Below are 25,145 nucleotides of genomic sequence, written 5' to 3'. Positions count from 1 at the left end.
GACCTGTAGTGGATAGTGGGAAATTAAATAAAAAATAATGACAAAATAAACTTGGTAAAACGTTTAAACACAAACATGAGATCATGAAACAAAAAATTGTGTCAAACAAGAAATGGCAATATAGCAACTGCAAGAGTTGGCAAAGCAAGCCCAAATATTTACAGGCTTAGATCTAAAGCATTGTTTAAAAAATAGTGCATGTCATCACTTTCCATTTTACATTTAATGATCTTCAGATTTTGTCCTAGTTTATTTTCTATCAAAGTGTGACATGCAACCGCACTGAAAACACAGTAGGTGCGGCACGCAGTAGCAGTGTCCCAACAGAGAGGGCGCTCGTGAGTTTGCATTTGTTCTTCATCTGTTACTAATAAAGTTTATTCAATAAAAGCGCGTATTTTATGTTTTTGCTTTGCCTGGCTGCAAAAATGGCGGATGTAAACTCATGAAAAAATGATTTAAAGTTGGACTTTCACTCAGAACATGGAGTAATAATGAAAGGATGACCAAAACACCTTTTTATGTAGACTTTCTAGAAGATAGGAGACTTTCACGCTGAAGTTACGAAGATTTTTGACCAGGACAGACGAATCATTACAGGTAAAGGTTTGACCAACGTTTGCGTCTGTGTGTGTGCACGTGTGCTGAGAGCATCATCCAGGGCAGTGTTTGTAGCATTCATAATGGTGTATGTTTATTTGGGCTTCAAAATTCCTGAAAAGTAAACCTTCTGATTTTCATCCACATATTCATCAACGTCTTGCTAAAAACAAAGGTTATGGTATCTGGGTTAGTTGTGAACACATGTTCCATGACCAAGGATAATAATGAACTTTTATCAAAACCAATGTTTCCAGTTAGGGGCTTTCATAAAACAAAATACGAAGAAAAAAATTTAAAGTTTAGTTTGAACTTTTATTTAATATTTGATTTGCTCATTCTGGAGGGGGACAAGGACAAATTTTGTCAAACTGATTTTTTATTTTCTCAACTATTTTCAAGCATTATTGTCTTTTAGTTTTTGGTCTCAAGGCAATTCAGAAACTACATGTTTTAGCATTTTGGTTTGTGGATAATTTGAAATATGATGGGTGGTACATAAAATATTGTGCAGTTCTAGATTGACCTGTATTGGCCTCATTTTTTGGAAATATTGCTCTGAAAGAGTCAATGTCTCACTTCACGTAACGCTTTCACTGCACGTCACTGCTCTAATCATGCTATGCGTCTTCCATGGATTGTAATGAGATAGGCTCAAACGCCGCTCCATGTAGCGACCACACACAACTGGGGCGTCAAGCTTATGAAGACATTTTTGGACAGGCATTGATCTATGGCAAGAAAAAAGTATCATAAATCGGCAGGAGAAGAGGCGTAAAAAAAATTGCGTTTTAGCCATCAAAAATGCAGTTTTTTACTTGCCGAGTGGTGAAGGAGAGGCGGTTGACACAGGTACCCCCGTGGACCTTCAACAGAACCTGTTAAATAAATTACTGTTTATACCATGGTCTGGGTGAATACTCGATTCTGATTGGCTGCTGGGTGTGCATTAAAAAGTGATAATGCACAGTAATAACGCACACCTAAAAAAGAAGTTCCGGTCACACAGACCAAACGTTCGATATCACTGCGCAGGCTTCTTTAAAACACATTTTCCTTCATCGTCTGGACAAAACAAGCAGTAATGGATGAACTTTCTCTCTGAACTGATGCTTTATTCAACTTATTGTAGCGACCAGCATTTATATTCCTCTCCTTTTGTAAGGTAAATTAATATTGACAAATTAGTTATTCTCCTTCTAATAAAACACCACTCGACATGAAAGGTGTAGTCTTCTGTTTCACCACAAGAGGGAGTTTCTCATTTTAGAGCAGCTCAGAAGAACGAACCTGCCGTGAAATGAAACACAGACAGAAGCTGAATATGTTCTAGCTGCTCACTGAAGGATTAACGTCAGAAAAAGAAGAAAAATATCCGGTCTTTCTTTCAAAACAGCGACACTTTACCGCTGCAGCTGAGGTCTGTAACGGCTTCAGGCTTCATGCCGTGTTCCATGTCACCGTGACAACAAACCGCATCACGGATGATCAAATAGTCCGCTTTGTGTGAAAAAATGAGCTAAACCAAAGAAATAACAAGAATAAAGTACTAAATATTGATTAAATGTTTATTTATTTTGTAAAGACCATGGTATAAGCGGGATAATACCCTCCGAAGAGTGCATTATGAGAAATTAACGCACTTCACGGAGGCAACCGTCCTCCGCTTCGCGTCGGACGGTTTAGGCCTCCACGTCGTGCGTTAATTTCTCATAACGCACACTTCGTCGGGTATTATCCCTTACTTATTTTCCCACCACACTTCTTCGGACTTTGACGGTTGACACAGTTAAAAAGTGTAATCTATTGACAAGAAAATCTGGTATTAATCCGCCCCTGCAAAGTTGATGACCTGAAAACAGACACATACACAGAGGACAATTCACTTAAATGTAGACAGCTGTGGATAATGTGCAGACACCCAAAACCTGAAAACAGAGCTTGGCCAAAACCAGGAAAATATAACCGAAAAACAAACTAAAGGGCACAACCCCATCAAGAGATGAAAAAGACCTTCAAAATTTCACTAAATGACAAACACCAAACACACTGACCCTACAAAAGGAGCAGTTGCAGCATAAAGTTGACTCTGGTGATAAAAAGCTTGTGTTCTGCACACTCCTGTGTTTTTGCTGCACTCCAGACCTCACAGAAAAAGCACTGCATCTCCGCCTGGTGCCGTGAATTGGGTGGAAATGTATTTAATTTTGCTTTGTGCTCTTTTCCTCTTTGTGTTGGGGTTCCTTTGATGGGTCACTGAGTAATAACCTGTGTGCTCCCTACAGCTTGAACCTTTATGTACTACCTGTCAACACCATCATGTCAACGATGTGCAATTTGCCAGCTTTTATCAGCAAGTCATGTGAACAAGTACAGTTACAACAACCACTGTTTTTCTGTAGCGCTTCAGTAGTACTTGCAGCAGTTTTTTTTAACATGATAACAAGGGTGTTACAGATTGATCATGTTTAACAAGTTTTGCAGAAAATTGATTGGCTCGGAGCTAAAAAAAACATGCATTTGATGAGTTGAAAGAATAAGTAATGCATTACCATAATTTTTTGTGGAAATGAAGGCATTGCTAATTCAGTTTTAGTAGCACTAAACTTAAATCATAGCCAGTATTACAACAAATTTACAGCCCAGACCTTTGTGAATAAAAACCCCAACAATTTCTCACATTTATCACTAAATTGCTACTTTACTTCTGAAACTATTGCAAAATGAGTTGCCTTAAAGTACCACGGGAGTCATATAACCGCACATTAAGAGGTAATTTTATGTTTGAATCGTACAGGGCAAGAACAAATGTAAAATGGAAATGTCCTTCTATTTTCGGTACAAAACTTTGGAATTCTTTAAATAAAGATCTTAAATTAGTTAATACTCTTACATAATGTAGGTTACTGATAAAATGTAAAAAAATTAGTCAATACCAGTGAAATTCAATTTTCAGTAAATATGTATGTATGCAGCTGTAAAATATATATATATAATATGCATGAACTGTATATATGAATATGTACTTTGTTACAATTTTGTTTTTTATGCTTGTTGCATAATAGCCAACTTGATGTTAACTTCCGTTTCTGTGTAAGTGGTATTTTGATAAGCATGATGCTTCAGCCCATTCCTTTTTGGTTGGTGTAGATTATTTAAAGTTTATGAAATGTTGAATGTATGCAACCAACCAAATAAAACTTCAAACTTCAAACTTCATATGATATTTTCACAATAATCTTGTCAGGTGAGGGATTACTTCTAACAACTACAATATCTGTATTTTGTAAGAGTTTGAAAATAACTGGCACAACACTGGTAAGGAGACACTGTTGGTGAATAATAAATGAAAATTTCAATAATTAAGATTGAATTCAAGATTTTCTTTCCCATTTGTTGATTTTTTTTTGGATATAACTCAGAAATGCAGTCAAAAAGTTAAAATAGACTATTTAAATTTAAACCTGTTTGCTGTTGATCAAAAACAACCTCAATCTTTGATATTACAACTCAGATGTTCCAGCTCTTGAACGTTGGTCTGCTACCTTTAACCTTAATAGAGAGGTCCATATTGACCAAAACTCAGCGAGAGGCGCAAAGTCTCACTTTACTGTTTAGAAAAGAAAAGAATCACTTGTTTTTGTGGCCTTTAAAGGACCTACATCCAAAATCAACTTTTTGAGCTTTTAAGCGTATTTATAATGTTCATTCCTCTCTATAAATAACCTCCAAGTAGTATTTTGAGCCATTCATGCATTTCTGAACATTCCTCTAAAAATCTGCGTTCGTGCACCAGCCCCTCCCAACCCACAAAAACGAGCAGGTTCTCACGATCTGATATCACAAATTGAGGGTAGCCCCTTTCAGGAAGAGCCTGTTCTGCCAGCACCGCTGTCAGGCTAACACAAACACAGAATTTCGCTGCTCAGCAAGCGGTGATCAGCCGCTAACTTCCCCGCAAGCTTCATCTCCAGGCCAGCTTAGCTGCTAGCCCCAGCCATCGCTACAACCTGTGTAGCAGGGCTACTGAAGGCAGGTATACGGTGTGTACATACATCTTTGCAAAAGTTAGGATGTTGTTTGTTTTATTTTGGGAAACTCAGATACGATGCCTGCCGAGGTCAGCTCTAGAATGGCGTCATGAAATGGGCGGCACACGCAGAGGAAGGCGATGCCTCGGAGATCGAGGGGTCTTATTTCCTAGTAGGAAAAATAACTCATGAAAATAGCTAGTATTTCATAAGTAGTTTGTTCTTTATTGTGCCAAAGGTAATATATGATCATATATAAGGATATATTTTACTCTGAAAGACTTAAGAAAAGCATGAAGAAAATCATTAGTAAAATGTAAATATTTACAACCATTAAGTTGTAAGCGTTCTATTTTTAATATATTTAACAATTTTAACTTTACATTTGAAAGAAAAACATGCGTGCATCCTTTCAAAATAAAATATACCTTGTGTTAAGATCCTCCAGCTGCAATATTTTAATTCCTTGAATTAATATATGTAAGGAAGTCAAACATGGCATTTTAGATCTTTATGGTTTTGATGCTGCTTCATCCTTTTCACTATAAAATTTAAACAGGACTACACTGGTGTACAATCCATAATTTTAAACCCATACCAATAGATGCAAATATACATTTTATTAAGTTTCTATTTGAACAGAAACTATAAAAACTGATGTACAGTGTTACATAAATACATATGATTTAAGCTTATTCTAATAATAAACCCTGACAGTAGATTAAGTCGTTTACCATTATTTTGCTCAGTTATCTGACATGTTAAGATATAAATGACAAATCTTATTAAATAAAACAAAACTACAGAACAATTTATTCGTCATATTGTTAGCATTTTTCTTAAAAGAGCCACTATGGAGGCATGATGGAGCCGCAAGGTTTCAAACCCCTGTGAGAGGAATGACCGTCCCTGTATTTATAATAATTTGGAGCATTGTTCTCAGTTTCTAAAGCATCTACAGTAATTTTTTCTCATGATACTACTTTTTTATAATATTGTGCATTGTTTTTATATATTTTTAAGCATCTCCCACTGTTTGTTAAATGGCAATTATTGGCCTTAACAAAAATAAAGGCTACCTTTGCTCTGCACATCTCGGAGGCAAATGTAATTCAGCATTTGTTGATCAAATAAAAAACAAACAAATCAAAACAAAAGCCTTGTTCTCTAATGTATTCTGCTCACTGCTCTAATCTATCGTCGCCCATTAGCAAACATATGGGCAAACTGACTGCAGTAGCTGTTATGTTAATAGTCAGGGATGGCACAATTAAAAATGGGAGGCTTTATGAAATTGCTGATTAAGAAGTTTAAAGCACGAAGAACCCAAGGCTCTTATTTGTGCGCAAGTTTCTGAATATTTCTCTCCTTTGTACTTGTTAGCCTTCTGTTTTTTACCATCAACTGAGTGCGTGCAAACTGGTGTTTGCTTGTGAGAGTGTGTTTGAGGCGGTGAAGAGTTTTAACACGTATCCTTGACTCTTTCTTTACCTGCATGCAATTAATTACTGCCCCAGAACAGCAGCCCTGGGATCAGCTGCTGCGCAACTGAAAAACACGCCGGCTGTAAACGCTAAGTCAGCTGACTCTGCGAGTGTTGTTGTGCGACACACTGAGACCTTGCGCCGCCATCCATTTGGAATGACAATCATTATCGCGTGAAAGCAGTGCTCTCCAATCCTATTCTGGAGGGAATGTGTGCTCACACTCCCACAGTAATCCATATTCACCTTCGTAATTGGTTCAATTAGTTCTCTCAGATACTGTATGAATTTTACACTCTGCTTGTCCCCAGATAAAGTCCAGTGAACGTATTACTGGGCAGAGGTTACAAATTGGGTTCCCACTGGTGGGGCTTAATACACCCAGGATTTAAAGTCATTTATGTGCTTCAGTGGGCTAAAAACTGTATAGATGACACTAATGAGGAAATACAAGCATCTTGGCCTCACCATTTTGTCCTTTTTGAAACTTGAACTCCTGAGTATTCACCGACACAAGCACACAATCAGGCTTAGACAACTTTCACAGTTGGAGGTAAATATCGTTAGAATATTACCACACTTAAGGCAGCTAAGTTGCCCTGTAATTTGCTTAATAACTCTCACAACCGCACAGAGGCTTTATCAGTGTTTATCAGAGCTGGCATCTGGACGGGGAGATTAAGTTAGTGACATGCTGAACCGCGTGGCTTAATGGCCCCTCTCGTTTAACAGCGGAGTTGAAGTTACTGCCCAGCCAGGAAATGGGGGGCCATTTTGGGAGTCGCACACACCAGCAGACGCACAGCACATCATCAAACAAATGAGGCAGTTGCATTACTGTCTGTCTGTAGAACAGAGAGCATGTATTGATCTGGAACAGAAGCTCATTCATCAGCTTGGTTAACAAAATACCATTAAGGTGGATGAGAAATTATGCACAAACACACACACAAACTTTTTTTTTATATTCCTCTTTGTGCCAGAACAAATTGCTTATAACTAACTTTTGTTAAATCAGTTTTACTATCCAAGTTCTCAACTTTTTGTTTCAGCCTTTCAAAATTTCTCCTCTGATTACCTTTTGATCTGTTGTAGTTCCCAGTGGTCTTTAAATTATGATCATGCCGTTTTTAGCCAAAATCAAAGAATGTGTTTTGTTTTCTAGGACATAGTTTCAACAGAAGTTCATAAAAAAATAGTCTTTGAGTTGTGGTGGGACTGTTGGCGCAAAGTAACCCCGCCCCCTTCCCCATCATCCTTATGTTTTTGTGCTCCTCTGCTAGCTTACAGCCCTCATAACCACAGGCTAAAGGTGCATTCACACCGAACGTGATAGGCACGGGAGAGGCGGCCAGTTTTTAATGTTAAGTCAACAGAACAGAGGCGACATGAGGGAATCTGAAGTCCAGCAGCGACGAGGCGGGAATTGGGTGGTGTGGCCAAAATGTTATTATCTAAAGTTTGACAGGTCGTTTCGTCGCATCTACCAATCAGGAACTCAGCTTTGAGCATGTGACCTTTTCAGGAACTTGATCAGCATTTTCTTCCTTAACATGTTGGAGCTGCAGGTTCTCAGAGCTCATCCAGCTACTTTGGGGCGAAGGCGGGATACACTCTGGACAGATCGCCGGCTTTTGCTCCCGCTGGAGCTCACTTGCTCGATATGCCAGCAGACGGAGAGCTGCTCAGGCCTCATCGAGACATTTAAAAAGAAAGGAAAAAGGCCTCCCAATTGTATTTATTTCAATACATGACAGTCAGCCTTCAAGCTCAGCCACAGAGACACAGAAACACAGCGGAAGTGGCTGTCATACAGACGCAGTCCCCTGTACCAGGAAAATCTTTTAATAATAATCAAATAAATCCAAACATGGAGACATGATTAGTTCTTAAGATTAGCGGAGCAACAGAAAAGTAAATCAACTTCTGAGCTATTCATTTGTACAGTTTTAAGCCAGATCCCAGCTCAGACAAGGGAAAAAAAACACATTAATGGATCAATTTGTCTGCAAGTAGATGCATCAAGAGGGGGGTTGTGGCTTACTGTAGTAACTTGTATGTCAAACAAGCTTTTTCCAACTGCACTTTTTTGTCTCCTTCTAATTCACAACAATTTGAGTAAAGAAATAGTCAGAAATGCGTTTTTAAGCTTCATATTTTTTATCTTCCATAATGAGAAAAATGCCACAAGAAAATAAAATAAAAGAATAAAAAACAGAATTTTCATTGGACTGGGTCTTCATAATGAGGTTCTTGGCTGTCACATTCCTCTTCTGTAAATGCAAAAGTATCCACCTGAAGGTAGGGTGACAGTACAGTAAAGCAAAGAGGGTCACAGTCGATCCAGAGAACGTCCTGTCTTTCCTCCTTTCCTATGCTATTTGTGGGGCCTGATGGGTGAGGTGGGAATCGCAGGGGTGTTCAGCTCTACGGGGTCAGGATCTATGATAATGTACCACTGGGAACATTTCCATATAATGAACACAGTACATCTTCTTTAGAGGCCCTCTGGAGGACGCACAGATCAAGAGGAAAGAAAGAAAGGAAGATCAAGGGAGATTTCGGGAATGAAAATGCAAAAATTGGGGTGGAATAAGGTGGGGCTCGACAGGGAATGGTGGAATTGGCAATAATGAGAAAGAAAATTTAATGGAAGAGACAAACGAGGAAGGGAAACTAATGCTATTGCAGGTTGAGAGGACGAGCTGTAGCTGCTTTGGGGAAAGGGAAGATTCAGCATGAATCTATTTATTTATGTGCTTATGTACGTCTGAAGCCCTTTTGTTGTGAAGCTTACAACAAACTGGCTTTTGATTCGAAAGTATAAAAGAAGCCATAATGAGTCTCATAATGGGAGCTATTTAACATGCCATTCAAAGCTAGCTGCCGTGTCTGTCAATCAAAAGTCATTTTGTGTCCCTTTGTGACAGGCCTGAGCTTTTGTTCTTAAGTCCGAAACAATAGATTGACACCAAAGTGACAGACATGCACACACGCCCAACTCCAAACCCCACGTTCGCTCAGCATTCCTGCATCGCTGTTGTCTTACACAGAGAAAAGTGCCTCGGCTGTGTCCTCTGCTGTTCCACATGGCACACAAGTGTGAAATTGCTGAGTAGATTATGTGTGAGTACTGTGATGCCGGCAGCTGGTACATCTTTACAGGTCAATACAGATCAAACATGGCTTATGATGTCTGGAGCGTCTCCGTTTACGGCTGATCGGGGCAGATTTCATGACATAAGTGAATCATAATGTTGGAACGAACATATTTTTATTGACACATTCTCAACAGAAGATATTACAAAGAGAGTTTTTTTTTTATTTTTACAAAGGCAGATTATGGTTTTATTACAATTATGGACAATTATAATAGAACAATTTCCATTGCTGTTGAAAAAAAAAAACAAATCAAGCTAATCGTGTCATAAAGGTCCACATCATTGACACATAATTGAAGTTTAGCCTCGTCTTGACCCATTTGCAGCTCTCAGCTAAGCGATCAAGGAGCCAATACAACGCCTCACTGGCCTCTGTCAATACACCTGGTCTGACCTATTGGCTGAGGTGGAGAGGAGAGCTGATCCATTGCATTGAGCGCCTCCTCCCTTCTCGCCTGCTCTCTCATTAGATCTACTCTATTAAACTCCTTATGCATTTGTCTGTAGTCTGCAGGACTGGAAGTAATCCTCCAGCCCCACTGGCATTCCAAACTAAAACCGAGGAACTAAAAGTGCAGAGATGCACATTGTTTTCAAGGTTCAAGAAGGCTTATTTTATTTATTCATTTATTGATTCAATGTAACACACAATTCACACAGGGTTTCTTCATGGGGAATTGATTGAAATTCAGTAACAAACATTTTTTAAGAGGAAAAACTGCTTATATTAAACAGATAGGAAAATTCTACCAGGTGGGAATGCAATTGTTCATTGTTTTGTGTTAGATAAAATGTTGTGCATTGCTCATTTCTCAGTACAAAAGGTACATAAGTGAATTTTAACACTGCAACTTCAGCTTCGTTCAAAGGCATTTTTAATAAAGCATCTTGAGGTTCCGTGCAATTTAAGCAATATTTACTTTGGAAGGTGAGTGTTTTGTCCAGAAAGCTCACATCACAACTTGTTCATAAAATAAAAATATTATTTTGCTGAGCTAAAGAAGCAAATGCTACATTTTTACAGGGGCGGATCTAGAATATTTTATATGGGGCAGGGCGGCAGATCAGAACAGCTAAGTAGAAAGGTTAAAAAATACATGTTTTGACAGTTTTTCATTTAAAAATATTTTTATTTTGCGATGCTAAAAGAAGCTTGCATTGACGATTTCTTAATCTTGAAACTAATGACTCAAAAATTAGGGTGGCAAGTGTAGGGCAAAGCTCTCTCTTGCCCCCTTTGCTCCTTGTAGCTCCGCCCCTGTTAGAGGAAAACACAACTGGGAAAACTCCTTTTTCTGTTGAAACTGCATTATTTAGACATGGGGGTCACAATAACCTCTACCTCTCTGTCATTTTTTTCCATGACACATTATCTTATCTTTTACCATCTTGTTACAGCTTGTTCCTTTTGTATGTTGGTAGGTTAGAAGCAACATCACATGACGGTTGTTGACATTGTTTGGAACATACACAGTACGTGAGGCTTCACTCGGGGGTTGAATTGTGGCGACTGGGGCTGTGTGGCACGGAAGACGCGGAGGAGTCAGACATGGCAGCTGTGGTCATTCCCATCTTCTTTAGGGATTGTTCATCTGTCACAGAGAGGGAGCGGAGGAAACCAGGACGAAAGGACACCTGAGGGCCTAGATGGATACACAGATATTTTCTTTATACTTTAAACAAACACGTAATACATATTATGCTCATGACTAATAAATGACAGAGATTAAATTATTTTGGAACCAGGGGGACAAATTAAAATAGAAATAAATGAAACCAGAAGAGTCCTGTTTCTAATGTATTAAATACACTTCAGATCTGTGTCATACACTTCAGCTTCCATTGGCCTAATCTCTTATTAGTATTCAGCTCACACACCCAACTTCTTATTAGATTCTCTCCAGTAAATGACATCCATTCCTTTTATGAAGCAGATGAATGGAATAAAACCCACAGTATTTCTGTGAGTCTGCGTGGTTGAGCGCTATAGCAGCCTCTGGCCTGTGGGGGCTCGTGGCAGCGTAGCAAGCTGCAGTGCATTGAGCAATGACTGCAGATTTGTTGCAGCTTGATGTCTCTTATCATCACTCTCAGAGGGAGAGAAAGCACGTACAGGCACCAGATTGAACAGACCAGACTGGGATTTCTACCTTTGATATCTCTTATATCCCGCTGAGGTTCACCAGACATGCCAGCAGGGGGCAGGGTGACCACACACGCACACAGGTGCACAGGTACACACACACACATGACCATAACCACATGCTATGGTCTACACATGCCTTCACCAGGCCTGACATTTGCAGCCAAGTGCTGCAGTGGCTGCTTATTTATGTTAAGGGGGCTCATGGTGGGAGCAGTGCAGCAGGTGGCTGCATTACGCTGTTTATCAGAGCGACGCAGTGGCATGATCACTTCATGAACCTTCGTATGCTCCCAGCTCGCAGAGGCACACGCAAACATACACCCTACATCTGTCTTTCTGTCGTTCCTCTGTGGGCGCGCTCCCTCTCCCCGCTTCTTGTGTTGCGAAATGCCTCCAGACTGCTTCTCTCTTCCTCCTTTTTTCTCACAGATCTACTCCAGCCATCTGGGTACTTGTAGGCACTACTGGAGCAACTGGCTCACTGTAGGCATGTCGATATTACACACTCATTAATTTGTAATATTTCACTTTCTGCTGGTAGCTTTTGATAGCTTTTGAGGCAAAGCCTACCTACAATATATCAAGAATTGTTCTTACAGATCCTCTCCAATTTTACAATGAAAATTGTGTTTTTGGTTGTTTTCCTATGTTCTTGTGGCATTTTTCTCAGGACATATATAAGAAAATTAAGATTTAAACTGTGTTTATGAGTATTTCTTCACTCAAATCATTTTAAATTAGGAGTAGTTGGAAAAAGCTTTTAGTTGTTACATACAAGCTACAATCGGCAGGTCATACGCTTCCTGCTGTTCTCCATTCTGATGCTTCTACTTGAAGACAAATGGATCTAAGAACGTCTTTGTTTTCCTCGTCTGAGCTGGTATCTGGCTCACAGTACAGCTGAGTACCTCCAATATTGCTCGCCATTTTTGTTACAGTAGTAATGTTATTTTGGGGTGGTAAGGGGTTTTAAGCAAGCAGGAGAGAGTGTAAACAAAGGAATGATGGGAAATAATTGCAGGCTTATTCCACGCCAACAGTCCTGCCTACACCTTGAATTTCTGATAAACTATTGCTATTGTTTAGTGCAGAAACTATGTCCTAGAAACTTAGTTTTTTTTATTTTGGTTTAAAACTGTTCAATCACAATTAACCAAGAGGATCTGGTTATGGACAAGATGGCGGCTGAAAATCATTAGTTGGAAGTCTAGCCACTTTTATTAAAACTTTTTAATGTAATTAAACAGTGTTCAGGATTATCATAAAAGTGTCAAAAAGAGGGTAAAAGCTTTATTAATTTAAAAAAGGATATTAATAAAAGTGTTTAGATTTGTAGAACTGTTGAGACTTTTTCATTGGAGCTTTAGCTCCAGATCAGTGTTTATGTTTGACTGTAGTTAACTTCAACCCTTTACGCGATCAACATGAATCAGCTTATTCTGTCGCAGAGAAAAGCGGGTTTGCGCTGGAATATTACACTTCATATTTATAATGTGTTGTATATTGGTGAAAAGACGCTTTAATGTGTTGCTAACTAGTGCAAAAAAGCTTTTCTCTGTAGATCAGCTAATTCACGCTGATCGTGTAAGGAGTTATGGTGTGTCAAAGAGCATTGTAGGATTTGACAGACACCTCCGGTAATAAAGGTTCAAAGCTTAAAACACAAAAAAATTTAACTGTTCGGGGTGCCGGTTGTGTTAGGCCCAATCCAAATTCTTCCCTTCTCTCTTCCCCTTCATTTGGCCCTCCAAACGGAGAGTTATAAAAAAATATGTCTCATATTTTGGACGTCACTTTTGATCGATGACATCATCAATAATCACCGTTTTACTACTTTTGGTGTGGAGCTTCCAGTGCTTGAATATAAAAACAACATCGGATTGGGCCTTAGTCTCTTTCAACCAAAAACAAGAGTATCTTCTGAGTATTTGGTGCGGGGCGGGGTGTGTGTGGGGGGAGGTGATGTTCCGGTCTGGATTTCCTTCCGGCTAATGATTTTCAGCTGCCATTTTGTCTGCAGCCAGGTCCCCCTCTAATAACAAACGACTTTTGAATACTTTAAAATAGATTAAAATGAAAAAATGATTAAAAATGATTGGACTGAGACTTTAACAACAAATATCTAAATTTTTTGGTGTATGATTAGTATTATTATAATTATTTTTGCTTCCTTCTGTTCATCATTATTTTGGGTTAAATCATTCAAGCAACAATGCAAATATACACATCAGATCTCTGCTCTTGTTTTTAGGCAGTTTTTTTTTGTTTTCTCTGCCTCCACACACTCTCACATGCAGCTGTGTCATCTCACCCTGCCTTCCCATTCCCTGTGGTGTTTTGTTTCCGCACAGGTCAGGAGCTGCACTCTTACCTGTGTTACACTGACCGGATTTGACTTTGCTGTTGGTCTTCTCTTGCATTGTGGACTCGTATTCTCTCACCTCTTCCAAGCTAAGCCCTGTGGACAGAGCACAGGAAAATATGTCTTTGATTCTTTTGTTTATTTTAAGGTGGTTTAATATTTTTCAAAATGCTTGAAAATGTATTTGTTAAATTGTAATGGAGTTTTGACCAACCGTGCCATTCATCCAGCCAGGCTACAGCCTGCCGGTGTCCAACTAGAAGAATATCTTTGATGCTCTGAAATATGGAATGAAAGAGCATTAATGAAGACAAGATACCCTCCCACAGTTATATGATGCAAAAAAGCAACACCAAATAAACAAAAGCTCATGTAACATTTTATATAATGATGAAGTGAGATAATTTCAGTCTACAGTTTTTGTTTGATAAAAAAACAACAGTTAGCATTGGTGTGAATTCATTTAACAGCATAAGGGGGGAAGTGGAGCCTCGTCTCACTCGATGTATGAAGTCCTCTGTCCTGGTCTGCAAGCCGTACACTTCAAAGCTGCAATGCACCCTCTTATAAGAGCACATAATGGGCTTGTGGTGGTCTCTCCAGCCTTTCTCCAGGGGCCCACGGTTCGTTTTACTTGACCGCCAGCGACTCAGGTCCTGAGCAGAGCAGTGAGGAGTTATTAGTGGAGTCGGCAGAATCGCTGATCCCATGAGGAATATTCAAAGAAAACTTTATTTGTTCATTAGAGTGCTGTGAGCTTCTGTAGGCAGGAAGGAGTGTCACAATTTCTGTGCAGAAGTGCAAGGAGGTCGTTGCACAACACGGCCTTAAAGAGGGAGCGTGTTTACACATCTGTGACCAAAGAATGTATGAGTCTGTGAGCCCATGTTCCCACCGTGTCACTTAATGTAAGGAACCGGTGCATCTGATGCTTTGTTTGTGTATTTGTGTGCATGGGTTGCTGTTTGTCCACAGTTAATGTGTGAATGTACTTTTTCTGTAAAGTGCTTGCAGGCAGTGAAAAACTGTGAAATCTCAGATTAGAGGGAACAAAGATAGGCAGTGAGGCACAGAAGTGTGAAGGCATCATTGTATGTAAGGATTAATATGCAGAAATATCACACAGTTACAATAGCTGCCTGTCCGTTGACTCTTATATATTGATAAAAGCCTCCACCTCCAATCTTCTCTGGAGTCGCACTTTTTCCCACTCAGGCTGTTCATGTTTTTCCTCTTAGTTTCTTTAGTTCAGCTCTTTCAGCACTCTATAGCCTGCTTGAATTTTGCAAAACCTTATTTTTTAGTCCAACACAAGTTTACTTGTTTGTTGTATACAAAGTTCAAATGAGCATTCTCACAGACCAAATAAATCAAACAAATCGAGTGAAAATCTCCTCAAAATACATAAAAAAATTCCTATTATTGTATGATTTTTTTAAGACTTTCTTACTAATTTTTGTACTGGTCAAGTATTCAGGTGAGGCAAATGAAGTCAAGTTAGTCACAAGTTTCATGAAAATGTGGTATTGAGACTGAAAATATATTGTCTTGGTTTCCCAAACGAACTCATGATGGAAGAGGAGGAAACATTAGCAACACCCTCGGTGCTTCTGCTGGACAGAAAACGATAAGTAGCAGCAGGTGCTGTTTATCAAATGCAATTGATTGATTATTTTTATCGACCAGTGTGAGTGCCTCCATAAAAGATGATGTTTAGTCAGTTTGCTGCAAGTGCATTTTGGCTTAGTTTTTCTGAATAAATTGCAACGTGATGTAATATGATATAGCTGGGCATTGATTTTGATCTCAGTTTGAGTTAAATTAAAGACCCAATGATGTTTACATAGATGTAGCATGTTCCATGTCTTGACAGAAACATGTTCTGTGTTGTTCTGCTGACTTTAACTAATAATATTAGCACACATCTTTAAAAGGTTTTGTAAGCATTCATACTATAGTGAATATTCTGCTCCTTTCCATACATTTTCAGGATGTAAGAACTCCATCACACTTACAGCGATTTCAGCAATCTTGGTATCAAAATGTTCAGCTCGTTCAGGACATTAAGGGTTGTACTTTTGGTTTTCATAAACTTCATAGTTTTTGAAATATCGAGCAAAATATGCCCCATAGGAAATAAATGAGAAAGTCTTCAAATTTCAAATTTTGTTTTTTTTCTAAAACTTTATTTATATTAATTTTTAGATCATACAACAATAAACAATATTGTAACCGGCATTTTGTTATTGCTTTTTTTGTTGCAACTTAAATCATTTTTGCTAAAAACATATCTTCCTTTTGAACAATGTAAACCATGTTTCCCAGGTAAATATCAAGGAAGGGATTTGGAATATTACCTCCAAAAATAAATTGAAAGTTTCTTTCAATTCCATCCCAGAATTTTCTTAACTTGTTGCACCCTCAGAAGAGGTGTAAATGTTTTGCCTTCACATCCTTTCCAAATTTCAAGTAGATTAGCAGCAAGCGTTTAAATAAATGAATGGGCCATGTTTTTATCTTTTATAGGAATTTTCAAAAATTTGTAGTTTACCTAATATTTTATACCTATTTATACCTAGCTTTTTGGCTAATTTGGCATCTACTGGGGTTTTTAATGGTAATTTGGAGTTTAGCTAATATTTTAGCAACATGCTAAGCTTTTTGGCTAATTTGTTATCTACTGAGGTTTTTTTTGGCTAATTTGGAGTTTCGCTCATATTTAAGCAGCACACTACATGTTTTTGCGAAGTTGGCATGTATTAAGGATTCTTAAGCAATTTTACTACTAATTTTTCAGAAATTTAGGTCAACTCAGCGCTCTTTCATAGTTCTTTAACAAAATTTCCAGTCTATAGCTTTTGCATTTTCAGCAAATCCCTTCAGCAATTAAAGTAAATCGTGTCACCATTTTCAGCAAAAAGCTTCAGCATCTTCAGTGATTACTTTCAGGAAAAAGCATTCACACTAGCATTATCGCAGGCAATGCAAATCTTCTAGCTTAACTCTGTATTATTTATGAGTAGGGCTGGGCGATAAAACGATAATTATCGTTATTGCAATATTACTTTTTTTCGATAGTGAAATGAGTCTATTGCGATAAACTTTCATTTTAAATGAACACAGGAGAAACCCCCGGAAGAGCCGCCCTTCTTCTTCTTCTTCTGGAGTGGCTGATTCTAGGAGCCCAGACTGAGAGGGGGGGCACGGAGGCCCCGAATGATGACAAAAGGACACAACAGAAAACATTATTTCAGTAAACCAATAACCAATATATAATCGCAAATACTTTTATTTTTAATGTCAAGGTAACGATGTTTATATATTTTGTTCTGGAAACATCGTCTGTGGACCCCCCTCCTCTAAATTGAAAATGGTTCGGTCCGACTGGATTATTCTTCCGCAGGTGCGCTGTTTGTGACCGACAGATCCACAGAGTGTGAGGGAAAGAAGACACGCTTTAAAATCTGAAGTCCTAAAGCTGTTTGCAATAAAGATTACTTTGACAAATATAGTTATTTGATTTATATTGTTTTTAATATCGTTATTGCACAATATGAAAAAAAAACGATATCGCAATATGAAAATTCCCATATCGCCCAACCCTACTTATGAGTCATTAATTTTTTTCTTCTCACAGTACTTAATTTTACCGGTTCTCTTTTGTGCAATTGTAAAAACAAATCCCCACCTCTGATTCTTTGTAGTGCTTTTCAGGAATGGGATCGGTCAGAATATCCAGGAAGCTGACATTCTCTGCTGGGGTTGGCGAATCCCCAAACACCTAGATCCAAACACATGGAGGAGGTTATAAAATATAATGACAGCAGACACGCACACTCATCCATACTCTTGCACACATGCATTACTCACTCGATGGGAGAGCAGGATAAGAGCAGATGAGTAACTGTGCAGAAAACGGAGGTCACACACCATAACACCCATCACCATATCCCACCCCGAGGCCCTTTGTAGAAATCACACTGGAGCAAATAGATGAGAAAAACAGATAGACAAGAAGGAGAATGAAGGGAAACACTAGGATGTATGAGGGACGTAAAAAGGAGAGGGGAAAGATTCCCATGAAAGCAGAATGTACTTTTTTATTTGAGAGAAAGCACTAAGTAAACTTGGTGAGAAAGGGGTTTTTCCCGACCTTGTATAAAATTAGTTCTAATATCCCCAAAGATGTTGTTCATTTCACAGGTTGAGGACTAACAAAAAGGAAAGACCTGTGGCTAAATAACAGCCCACTACACTCCTTGGGCGGTGCTGCTGATCTCCGTCTACTCAAGGTCCTGCTCCCTCTTATGGAATGTGTTGCATTCACTGGAGGTATTGTGCTGCTTTAAAAGTGTGTTCAGGATCTTCAGCTCTGTCTCCATGTTTTAGGTGATGGATACTTCAGACTAGCAAGTCTGGTTGAGCTCTTAAACAAGTTTTGCAATCATTAATTCAAGAAAAGGTTAGGAATTCTTGGAAGTGTGATGTGCGTTTCTGAAAACTATAGATCGTTTGAGCCTGTTTGTGCCTGCACAACAAATTACACAAGACAGAGTTCACAGAGAATCGGTTTGCGGAGCTCTGTGAGTGCTTTACTGGTTTTTCAGAAACAGAGAGAACACGGTGTAAGTTAGAAAATCCAAAATTTGATCTCTCAAAACTTTCCAAAGTGTCTGAAGGTTCTCCCTCAATGAGGACTTTAGAAATTAAGCAATTTTCACAAAACTTATCATTACTTATGTTCCTGCAGTGAGAATTTAAATTTCTACATAATTAAACTTTCAGCAAAAATCCAGCTATAAAAGTTAATTTAATTTCTTTGTCATTTATCAGGTACTTTAATCCGAAACATTTTGAAGGTTTCTAATACAATTATGTTCAAGACACAAAGTCTATGGGTTTTAAGCCACTGATTGTCCCAAAGAGCTTTAACCCACTCCCCCCAATTTAAATATTTAGAATACAGAGCTCAACACAGACCAAAAATAAGATAAAAAAGAAAAAATCTTTGAATTCCTTGCCAAGATAAGGTAAAAATCCATTACCTATAAGCATCTAGTATCTATAAATAAAAGCTTATTTCAGGTGAACCTACACAATTTCCTATCTTTTCCTTAACAAGAGTGGCTCTGTAAATTCAACCATGTTTGCTCTCATTTCTTGATTTCATTCTGTCGAGCAACAACATGAGGACCAGAAAAAAGATGCCTTTGCTTAAGTCTCCTTCTGGTTTTAGATTTGGTGAAAATGCAACACGGCATCTAGAACCAGCATGCTACACATCTGCTTAATAGAGCTGCCAATAGTGCATTCTGTGCTTTTTGCTCGTTTCCCTTGTAATGGCCACATCCGTTTGATTAACGTTTTTATGTTGCTGCAGAGAGATTGTGTTTTCCCTCCCCTCCCTTATCCTTCTTCAAGGTTTTTTTTCTGATTCCTCCATCTTCTTGTGTCTTGCCTGAGCTACGACCATACTCACTATGTCATTACTGCCATTGTTGTCCTCAAATCTTGTCTCAATACGGATGCTGAACTTGGGGATAAATGACACCTGTGAAATCCCATGGGGTAGAAAAACAACAAAAATAAAAGGTTAAAAGGCATTGTTTAAGATTAAACTAGATGAGGTGCTATTTTTGGTTACATAAAATGAAAAATGGGAAGGAGTACTTACTGAATACTCTGCAGCAGCACAGGTTTTCAATATGAAACAGGAAGAAACATGAATTAGCATCTAATTGGAGCCACACATCTATATGCATAGAATTAAAGGAATAAGGGAAAAAACACTATTGTAACCATTGTATGAACACCTTAAAGTCATGCACAAACCTGTGATGGTGTATGGATAGAAGTTCCATGCCTTTTCTGTCACATAGAAGATTCGCGGAGCAAAAGTTTTGGCCCAAGATGGCAGCTTGCTGAAAGCATATCAGAAAAATCACAACCACGGAAAAGAAAATGTGAAAGACCGAGACAGAGATTATAGAAGATGAAAAAAAAATCTTAAGTGTTTTTTTTTTTGTTCCGTTTATAGCTGGATTAGCTGTAGGCCACTCTCACCAGAGCAGTGATTTGTATGACTCACACTCAATTACACCTGTGGTGATGAATTGTTACTGCAGCTTCAAAGTCACATGTCAGAAAATGATTGAAGTGGAATGCAATTGTGCAGTCACTGTACTGGTGTGTGTTCCTACATACATTCACTAATGAGCGCTGAATTCCCCATCAGTCTACATATTAGAGACATCCTCCAGAGCAAGAGCATGACTCTATAAGGACCAGGATTGATTAAGAATTGTTGTGGCTATAAGGTAATGAGTGAAGTTTAGATTGGGTTTGATGATTAATGAAGAGATTTCTATTTTTTTTTTAAGTCTTTAACTTTAATTGCAATAAAGTTTGAGGCACATTTCAAAAATAAATCTTTATAATTAAATCCCTTAACTGTAAAAACTCTCGTAATTACGTGATACATTTACAGAACAGTTGTGCCACATTGGTAAGCTTAGTTAGTAAAAGTAGTAAAAAAATGACCTTAAATTTTGGAAAATCTGCTGCAGGAAGAGCAGAAATTTTATCCCGGAAGAAGAAACAGAAGTGCCAGGAAACCTTAACTCTTTGAAATTGGAGCTTTAGCTCCAGTGTTGACGTTTAATTGTTTATGTAATTAATGTGATTCCAGTGAATTCTGAAGCTGAGAAAAGTGGGTGTGAACCAATATTTTTTAATTGAATTGAACTGAAATAGTTTATTTCAAGCAATCGAGCAAGCCTACATGTGTAGTACAATCAAAAGAGGTTTACATCCATACAAAGATATGTCAGACAAAAGATAACTAGGTGTCAAATTATAGATTGCTTGAAAGGAAGTGGGGGAAGCGAACTCATAAAATCCTGCTCGACCGTACCATTTCCTTTACATGAATGAACATTTTCCAGTTCATAACTTCTGATCAGACATTTTTACCTTACTAACACAGTTACAGGCCATTAAAATCATTGAGTATCATAAATCATGTGACTATGTAAGCAGATAGACCAGAACCGGAAATAAAAATATGAAACACTTTACTAGTGTGTTGCATAACGGTTGATTCACGTTAATCAGGTAAACCAGGGATGTCCAAACTTTTTGCAAAGAGGGCCAGATTTGGTGAGGTAAAAACGCAGTAGATGGTGTATACTTGTATGGTGCTTTTCTACCTTCCTTTAAGGTAGAAAAGGCGCTTTACAGTCACAGTCCCAATTGACCCTCGCACCCATTCATGAATATACTGATGCCAGTTATGCTCCCAAATACTGGTACTATCCTACAACCACCAGATGCAACGTGGGGTTCAGTGTCTTGCCCTAGGACATTTTTACACATGGCGAGAGCCAAACTTGCAATCTTACTATGAGAGGTTGACCGCCCAACCACTGCACCATGACTGCCCCTTGTTAGGGCCAACTATTTGGTCTGCGTTCTTTGAACCCTCGTAATAACAATTCGTGAAAATTAACTATTTTTGGAATGGGATATTTTATGTTTTGCCCCATAAAACATCACATTTAAATGCATTTTGACTAAAATTACGGTTATATTTCTGACTTGAAGACCCCGGTGTTGCCACAAGTCCAGCCAATCGCACTCAAGAAATTGTACAGACAGTTTTTAAAAAGTGGGGAACATGTATTATTGATTTTATGACAAGTTACTTGAAAGCTGGCTGCATTTGGCTCACAGCCGGACTTTGGACATGCCTGGGGTAAACGGTCAAAGAGTAAAGGTATGTCATTGTCACTGGCGACATCGCCTTTGTTAAAGGGTTAAAGTAGACTGAACTGAGAAATAGCAGTGATGGCAAAGGCACTGTCTAAAATGTGAGTTTCACCATTGATAGCAATAAGCTCTAAACATAATACTTTTAGGAAGTGGTCATGAGGTAAAAAACAAAATCCGAGTTTTTTGGGGGAAAAGTCAGTTGAATGAACATTGCAGAATAAAAAAAGATCACGACTACTAAGCATTTCAATCATCTTTCTTGAGGGAAAACCAGAAAGACTTGATAAATCGTTATGCTCTAGTGGGATAAGATGCTTCCAGGACTGGTTTAGAGTCAGGTTACACTGCTACTGCTCGTGGTATTTGGACTGAAGTATCAGGGCCATGCTCAACAAATACTAAAAACTGTAGAGCTAACCACTACTTCCCCAAGTCCCACTTGTCCTGACAGGACCAGACCCCTGAACAATGTCACACAGTAACAGCCGAATGGAATGAAGAAAAACTGTGAACCCAGTTAGTACACAACACCAGCACATAGTCCTGTCATCACACAACGATGAGCCTCAGCAGCTACTCAATGGCCCCCGGTTCCCTCTTCTTTGTTTGTGCAATGTTTCCACAGAAAGTTATTGCATAAAGCAATATTGGATACTGGATATCATCATCCAAATGGCTGTGCCCCATAGTACCTACCTTTTTCGGTTTCTTTTTTGTTTTGTTTTTTTAACATTTCATTTTGATTTCTGGAAATTTTGTTTTCCAAATAATTTCATTTTATTTCGTTTAATTTTTTGTAATTGCAGTTTGGTTTCTGGATTTTTGAAATGCAATTTTGTTTTTTTATAGAATAGTTTTGCTTTTTTGAGTTATCATTCTTCTTCTTCTCCTTCTTCTTGATCTTTATTATATTTCTGCATTGAATTAATTGTTAGTGTGATTTGCACTTCAAGGCCTCTGTAACGGTCAGAGCAGAAAATACTAAAAACTTTGTTCCAAGAAAACATCCGTTCTTGATCCTAATGAACTTCGTGAGAACAAACCTATCCTAATTCGAGCAGGTAAAGATGCAGTTTTATTCAAAGTGGGTTAAGAAATACAAAACCACATGGTGGTGGTGGTGGGGGGTTGTCAATCTTGTCAGACATACGACCCAAATCTGGGAAATCAGAAACCAGCGGGTAGGCGGCACTAATGAACAATTCACCAGAGGTAATTAAAAAAAACGATATGTGCTGGAGGGTTAGTGACAGGAAAGAACAGTCATAAAATGAAAGCTACAATGAAAGTTCACTTGTACCTTTTACTAACTTCCATCACAAGACTCCTATAAATTCAGAAGATAACACGATCTAGCACAATGTTGCTACTTCTAAGCTGAATTGACACCTTCTTTAAAGCTCACAATCAGCTTCTGTGGTCCTGTTTATTTTTGTCTTTGGACAAACTAAGTTTATGATAACCTGTTGAACAAACCAAATCCTGAGGCTTGTATTTGATTAAATATTAGAATATTACAAAATCATCATCACCACAGTATTAATGACTATGATGATATACAGCAAAAATGATTCTACTTCCAAAAATACAGCTTTTTTATGCTTTAAAAGCAAAACATGTCTACTGCAAAGTTACTAACAAACTGTTCTGATATAATACTACCAAATCTTATTGCCTTTGCTTAATATTGAATTCAAAATGTTAGTTTTGTACCGTTTATTTATAGTCTTTTTGCACATGCAAACATTTATTTTGTCAAAGAAAACTTATTTTTCTTTTACTTTACACACCTTTTTTGGGACAATTGCTGTAGCTTTTTCAATGCTTAGAGTTTAATTACATTACAATGTTAGTAAAAAACGCATCTGCTTTGTAACATCTAGGTGATAAACAAAAGAAAATCACTGCAAGACTGTTTGATCCTTGCCAAAGATAAATGAGATAGATTTCAGCATCCCCTATGACCATTTGAACAAAGTGTGGGTATAGGAAATTGATACTTGTTTAATCCTAATTTAAATTATTGTTTTTACTGGTTTAAAAACTGAAAATAGGCAATTTTCCACGCTAAGAAAAATAATAGGATAAAAACATCCCATCATCCTGTAATTACTGCCATCAGGATGACGTGGCTTCATTCTACCAAGCTGGAGGCCTGTGTTTATACAATTAAAAGATTTAAAAGCCAACAGACAGATGAACTCATCTTCCTCTTTATAACCTCATTGCAAAGACTTTTTAGACAGAGATTTCTGATCTTGGAAGTTTGGTACATTTCACAAGTGGTGTGAAAATGATGATTTATTACTTGACAGTTGCTTGGATCCACACTTAAAGCATTACACTGAGTCAGGAGACTGTCGGATCAGCTGCTGTAAAGTCAGAACTGACAACCCCAGGATAAAACAGGTAAACAATTAGGAATATCAATACAGCAACGGCGTTGTTTGAGGAGATGAACGTTACCTGCTGAGGTAAATTCGCTTCTCGGTAAACTGTCCAAGGCCGTGCTCAGGGTGAGTATCTGGCTCATTCCTCACCACCTCCACTCCCTCTCCACCGTCGCTCTGCTCACAGCAGTGCTTGCTGATCATGTAGAGCTGCCCTATCCTGTACTGGAGACAGGGGCAAGTTAAGGATGGTGAGGGTGGGGTAGAAAGATGGAGAAGGAAAGAGAGAATGAGAGACTTGTGGGTAAACACAAAACCAGAAATCAACAAAAGCAACAAAATGTAACCCAGCTTTTGATCAGTTTGATTGATTCCGTTTGGTGTTTTGAAGGTCTGTCATCACAGAAATATACCAACAAGATCTGCCTGTATGTTTAAACAAAATAAATTCTGACATCAAATCTAATTAGTTGGATTTAGTTACATTTATAAATTGTGCACTATTTTAGTTTGCCTTACAATGTTTTTTTCTTTTTTAATCATCCATTTTCAGAACCTGCTTAATCGCTTTTGGGGTCACGGGACAGCTGGATCCAGCCTAGCTTCTGTTGGGTAAAGGTGGGTTGCACCTTGATTAGGTCACCGGTCACCATTTATTTTATTTTAATCAAATGAGTTGGATTTAAATCAATTTATTAATTGTGCATACTCTATTGGCTTGCTTTAATTGTTTTTATAACTAAACATTCAAAAATTGAGCAACTAGCACAGTGTGTTGTGATCGGCTATTTCTGTTTAAGAAAAAGAAAGTTCAAACAATACATATATATTTAACCACAGCGCTAACATACTAAAAATATTCAGTTCATAATTTGTTTTGATAAATTGTTTTTCTTCTTATGCCCAGTCAAAATCAACAGAGCACCTAAAGGGACATTGAAGTAAAACAAACAAAAAAAAACTTTTTTTTTCTTCTTAAAACTAAAAAAGAATCTGGCTACTATCTGGTGCTCCCTAGATAGTTTCTGATGAGCAGCAGATATTAACCAGATTTTTTTTATATAAAATATTTCTTTTTTTCATGGTTAGTATCTGGTTTGCACCAGTTACTATTTTCTGAGCAGCAGATAGTTGCCAGATTACTTATTTTTTTAGAAAAAAAAAGTTTTTTTTTTACTTGATGTCTCTTTTTGCTGTTAAA

General features: G+C 38.1%; 1 protein-coding gene and 1 long non-coding RNA gene across 5 annotated transcripts in view; one reads left to right on the top strand and one right to left on the bottom strand.

The window, feature by feature from the left end:
- The first annotated feature begins 409 nt into the window (after positions 1-409).
- The window catches only part of LOC112143419, a 42,642-nt gene continuing 17,906 nt past the window's right edge, over positions 410-25,145 (top strand). For both annotated transcript variants that reach the window (XR_002918739.2, XR_002918740.2), the window contains exons 1-2: positions 410-600; positions 24,498-24,562. This is a non-coding gene — a long non-coding RNA (uncharacterized LOC112143419). The remainder of the gene's footprint in view (positions 601-24,497; positions 24,563-25,145) is intronic.
- pitpnc1b (phosphatidylinositol transfer protein cytoplasmic 1b) overlaps positions 9,368-25,145 on the bottom strand; it is a 23,975-nt gene continuing 8,197 nt past the window's right edge. For 2 of the 3 annotated variants that reach the window (XM_024267367.2, XM_024267369.2), the window contains 9 exons: positions 24,021-24,169; positions 19,617-19,705; positions 19,459-19,466; positions 19,264-19,335; positions 17,473-17,565; positions 14,285-14,440; positions 13,999-14,062; positions 13,794-13,880; positions 9,368-10,919 (listed from right to left, as the gene is read on the bottom strand). In XM_024267367.2, the coding sequence (XP_024123135.1) occupies positions 10,762-10,919; positions 13,794-13,880; positions 13,999-14,062; positions 14,285-14,440; positions 17,473-17,565; positions 19,264-19,335; positions 19,459-19,466; positions 19,617-19,705; positions 24,021-24,169 (876 nt within the window). In that variant the 3' untranslated portion in view covers positions 9,368-10,761. The remainder of the gene's footprint in view (positions 10,920-13,793; positions 13,881-13,998; positions 14,063-14,284; positions 14,441-17,472; positions 17,566-19,263; positions 19,336-19,458; positions 19,467-19,616; positions 19,706-24,020; positions 24,170-25,145) is intronic. The other variant, XM_024267370.2, reaches the window with a different exon arrangement.

Source organism: Oryzias melastigma, linkage group LG16 (assembly GCF_002922805.2).
Source record: "Oryzias melastigma strain HK-1 linkage group LG16, ASM292280v2, whole genome shotgun sequence".
In the NCBI taxonomy this organism is placed as follows: Eukaryota; Metazoa; Chordata; class Actinopteri; order Beloniformes; family Adrianichthyidae; genus Oryzias; species Oryzias melastigma.
This window is presented reverse-complemented; position numbering and strand designations above follow the sequence as displayed.